This window comes from Struthio camelus, chromosome 13, assembly GCF_040807025.1.
Source record: "Struthio camelus isolate bStrCam1 chromosome 13, bStrCam1.hap1, whole genome shotgun sequence".
NCBI classification, from domain to species: Eukaryota; Metazoa; Chordata; class Aves; order Struthioniformes; family Struthionidae; genus Struthio; species Struthio camelus.
In genome coordinates this window covers 22,627,581-22,632,399 of record NC_090954.1, presented here as the reverse complement: position 1 = coordinate 22,632,399, position 4,819 = coordinate 22,627,581, and the positions used below count along the sequence as shown (strand labels likewise).

Genomic DNA, 4,819 nt, shown 5'->3' with positions numbered 1-4,819 from the left:
ATCCATCGACCGAGAATGGGGGATGGGAATCTATACCCTGGCTTTCCATTTAACCCCGCCCTCAATCCTTGTAAAACTTACTCACACCACTAGCCTGTGAACCCTCTCCCCCGAGGTCAGCGGGTGTCTTGTGAATATGCGATGTTTAGATTTATTTTGTTGTAGGAAATGTATAGATTGCATGTAAAATATACATATTTGCGAAAAAAATTCACGTAAATCTCAAAGTTTCTGTAAGAGGGACCCCGATCACGGTAACTTCCGAAACTTTCATATTAACTGACAACCACGTTGTAGGTATTTCATCGCACGACCATTTCACTTCAAAAAAAAAAAAAAAGTGTCAAAGATTACTTTTGAGCGACTTCTACTGACGGTGGCTGCTAGAAATGAAGATGAGAAGCAGCGACAGTAAAATAACTTCAAGAGAAAATAGTTTATCCGAAAATAATTAAAACTTCAGTGGGATTTTATGCCTGTTTTACGCTAAAGAGCAAAATCCAGGCCGCACAATCAGTTGTATGGAGTAAAGCAAGCTCTACAAGGAAGATAAAAAATAACATCACGACAGGCTGAGGTCTCATTACGACAATTGTGTGCACGTCTCTTAAATTACTACAGAGAAAAAGATGGCAATAAGTACTTGGAACCAAAGCAAAGCAGAAGTGAATGGTGTAGAATAAAAAATGGCTACGACAGTCAGTCCAGTAAGACGTGAAGAGAAAGAGGCAATTCGTACCGAATGCCACATGATGCCGCTCTGACCTAAAAAAAGAATGACAAACGGGGGTGAGGGGGGGAAAAAAACGGCTTCCGGTGCTGATAAAAACTAACGCAGATCAGAAAAAGCTGCAAGGAAGCGGATGTTCAGCAACGGAGAAAGGATAATTATGGTCCGCTGATGTAAATTCTTTTTGCTACACGGATCAGTATCTAAACGGTGGCAGAAGAAGAAAATACGGATTGCGATGAGTCTTTGGGGCCCACCCGGGCTGTGGGTGCGGGCGGTGCTGCGGCTGCTGGTGCTGCAGGCGGCCTGGGCGCTGGGCGGCGGTCCGGTGCGCTACTCGGTGCCGGAGGAGGCGAAGGGCGGCACGGTGGTGGGTCGGCTGGCGCAGGACCTGGGCCTGGAGGCGGGCGAGCTGGAGGCGCGCCGGCTGCGGCTGGTGGCGAAGGGCCGGCGGGCGAGCGTGGAGGTGAGCGGGGCGAGCGGGGCGCTGGTGGTGAGCTCGCGGCTGGACCGGGAGGAGCTGTGCGGGAAGAGCGCGCCGTGCGCCCTGCGCCTGGAGGTGCTGGTGGAGCGGCCGCTGCGCGTCTTTCACGTGGAGCTGGAGGTCACCGACATCAACGACAACGCCCCGCTCTTCCCCGCCGACCGCAAAAACCTCAGCATATCGGAGAGTTCCCCTCTCGGGTCCCGCTTTCCGCTGGAGGGCGCGTCGGATGCCGATGTCGGCGCCAACGCGCAGCTCTCCTACACCCTCAGCCCCAGCGAGCATTTCGCTCTCGACGTTAAATCCGCGAATGAAAACAGGAAGTCGTTATTCCTGGTGCTGTCGAAAGCGCTGGACCGGGAGTCGATGGCTGTGCACCGCTTGCTGGTGACGGCGAGAGACGGGGGCAGACCGTCGCTGTCGGGGACGATGGAGCTGGTGATCTCGGTGCTGGATGTGAACGACAACGCGCCCGAGTTCAACCAGTCGGTGTATAAAGTGCAGCTGTCGGAAGATACGGAAAGGGGAGCTTTAGTGATGAGGGTGAGCGCCACGGATCGGGACGAGGGACCCAATGAGGAGGTTTGCTACGACATCATCAGTTTGGTTCCTTCTACTGTCAAAGACGTATTTACCGTGAATCCGAGCACGGGGGAGATCAGGCTAACAGCCCCCCTGGACTATGAAGACGTTCGCCTATACGAGATACAAGTGGAAGCGAAAGACAGGGGTACACCTCCGTTATCGGGGCACTGCAGCGTGTTGTTGGAGGTGGTGGACGTGAACGACAACGCGCCGGAGGTGTGGGTGACGTCGCTGTCGGTGCCGGTGCCGGAGGACGCGGCGGTGGGGACGGTGGTGGCGCTGCTGAGCGTGTCGGACCGGGACTCGGGGGCGAACGGGCGGGTGCGGTGCGCGGTGTGGCCGGCGGCGCCGTTCGGGCTGGTGGCGACGTTCGAGGGCTCGTACTCGCTGGTGCTGCGGGAGGCGCTGGACCGGGAGCGGGTGGCGGAGTACGAGGTGGAGGTGCGGGCGGAGGACGGCGGGGCGCCGGCGCTGCGCGGCAGCCGCGGGCTGCGGGTGCCGGTGTCGGACGTGAACGACAACGCGCCGGCGTTCGCGCAGGCCGTGTACACGGTGCTGGCGCGGGAGAACAACGCGGCGGGCGCGGAGCTGGCGCGGCTGTGGGCGCGGGACCCGGACGAGGCGGGCAACGGGCGCGTGAGGTACTCGGTGGCGGAGGGCGCGGGGGGCGCGTCGTGGCGCTCGGCGTCGCGGTACGTGTCGGTGGAGGCGGAGAGCGGGCGGCTGTGGGCGCTGCAGCCCTTCGACTACGAGGAGGTGCAGGTGCTGCAGTTCGAGGTGCGGGCGGTGGACGCGGGGGAGCCGGCGCTGTGCGGCAACGCCACGGTGCAGCTCTTCGTGGTGGACGAGAACGACAACGCGCCGGCGCTGCTGCCGCCTGCGGGCGGCGGCGCGGGGCCGTGGGCTGGCGGCGCGGCGGGGTCGCGGCCGGGGCCGGCGTCGCCGGCGTCGCTGTGGGCGTGGGCGGCGTGGGGGGCGCCGGCGGGGCAGGTGGTGGCGAAGATCCGTGCGGTGGACGCGGACTCGGGCTACAACGCGTGGCTGCGCTACGAGCTGCGCGAGCCGCGGGGCAAGGGCCCGTTCCGCGTGGGGCTGTACAGCGGCGAGGTGAGCACGGCGCGGGCGCTGGAGGAGGCGGACGGCGCGCGGCAGACGCTGGTCATCGTGGTGCGCGACCACGGCGAGCCGGCGCGCTCGACCACGGCCACGCTGAGCGTGTCGCTGGGCGAGGGCGCGGCGGGGGCGGGGGCGGGGGCGGTGGGCGCGGGCTCGTCGGTGCCGGGGCCGCGGCGGGCGGCGGGCGGCGAGGGCGGCGCGGAAGCGGCGGTGGCGGTGGCGGCGACGACGAACGTGTGGCTGGTGGTGGCCATCTGCGCGGTGTCGAGCCTGTTCCTGCTGGCGGTGGTGCTGTACGGGGCGTCGCGGTGGGCGCCGCGGGCGGCCGTGCTGTCGGGGCCCGGGCCGGCGACGCTGGTGTGCGCCAGCGAAGTGGGCAGCTGGTCGTACTCGCAGCGCCAGAGCCGGAGCCTGTGCGTGGCGGACGGCGCGGGCAAGAGCGACCTCATGGTTTTCAGCCCCAACTTGCCGCCGCCCGCCGGCCCCGCGCCGAAGGAGACGCCGCCGGATCCGCCCGCCCTCCTGGACACGGTCAGTGGCACTTCCTTTTCTACCCCTTCTCCCCTCCGGGTCTCCCGACACCTCTTTCTCCCTTCTTGCCTGTGCCTTTCGGCAGCGCCTCTCGCAGCCGGCCTCGGGCCTCGGGCGTCGGGCCTCGGGCCTCGGCGCCTGCGGGTGGCCGGTACTCGTCAGGTCTTTGCTCTCTGGCTGTTGACAGCGCTCTCCTTGGTGCCCGCCTTCGCTGGCCGCTGCTCTCAGACGTCCGAGGTGCTGCGTGCGCTTCGAGACGTAGTCTGACTTCTGGAGCCTGGGGGTTGGGCAGGATCCCTTGTGTGAAGGTCTTCCCTAGCGATCTCCCCGGAACGCTTTCTCGGGAGCGTGTCGCCTTCCGTTTCTGGGAGCGGAGTTGCGGGAGGGTCTTCTCGTCACGTGTGGCAGTGGGAGCTTGCAGGCGGTTCTGCAGCTGTTGGGGTTGTGCTGCTGGAGCCTTACCCTTCTCAGACATGATTTCCAGAGAGCCCTGAGGAGGAGGGAGCAAAGCACCAGGCCAAACGTGCTGCCTGGGAGCTGTGGTTTGCTCTTCCCGAGTCGGGCTGTCGTCTCACGGACTGAAAAAGAGCGGCGCGGGTGGTGAGCGGCGCTTGTGGTTGACCCTTCTCTGAGCATTCGCTTGCTGGGCTACGTTCAGTGGGGCTTCCAAAACAGAGAGTCCCTGGAGTTGTCCGGTCTCTTGGGAGTCTGTCCACACTGACGGCATACTTAGGCTGGTCTTGTACATCGGCAGGCTTCGACTGTGTTATGGCGTAGCCGAGGTGTTGTTTGTAATACGGTTTCCTTGCTCTATCATACGTTCTCTGGTAGCCAGGGAGAGTGCCTGAAACCGCTGAGCTACATCAGCGTGCGTAACGGAGCGCTGCAAAAGGGAACAGTCTGCGCCTGTGGCTGTCGGTGAAGCATGAGCTTCCCATGCCGACCTATGGGTAGTGGAAGCCTCGGTCTTTCCTAAGGCTCGATGGCACTCGAGGAGGAAGAGGCGTGAGAGCTCTTGCCTAAAGTGCTGCCCGTAGGTCCTGCGAGAGTGGAGTGGACATGTGGAAAGCACTTTGGAAAAGGAGGGAACAAAAGAGGAGGAAAAGAGAAGAGGACTGGTGGAGGGCACGGAATGGGACGGGAAGTTTTGTCTAAAGAGGGGAAGGGAGGGGAAGGGAAGGGAAGGGAAGGGAAGGGAAGGGAAGGGAAGGGAAGGGAAGGGAAGGGAAGGGAAGGGAAGGGAAGGGAAGGGAAGGGAAGGGAAAGGAAGGGAAGGGAAGGGGAGGGGAGGGGAGCGAAGGGAAGGGGAGGGGAGCGAAGGGGAGGGGAGGGAACGCAAAGCAAGGCAAGGCAAGGCACGGTGGAAAAGAAAA

The 4,819-nt window shown here is 62.5% G+C and overlaps 1 protein-coding gene across 1 annotated transcript; it reads left to right on the top strand.

Moving 5' to 3' along the window:
* The first annotated feature begins 513 nt into the window (after nt 1–513).
* LOC138069134 (protocadherin alpha-2-like) lies at nt 514–4,592 on the top strand. The gene has a single exon (XM_068959783.1). It carries the CDS (start codon nt 969–971, stop codon nt 3,711–3,713), a length of 2,745 nt encoding a protein of 914 aa, XP_068815884.1. The 5' UTR covers nt 514–968; the 3' UTR covers nt 3,714–4,592.
* The last annotated feature ends 227 nt before the right edge of the window (nt 4,593–4,819 follow it).

Coding starts and splice junctions, on each gene's coding strand:
- LOC138069134 (XM_068959783.1), top strand. CDS start 969: ATGAGTCTTTGGGGCCCACCCGGGCTGTGGGTGCGGGCGGTGCTGCGG.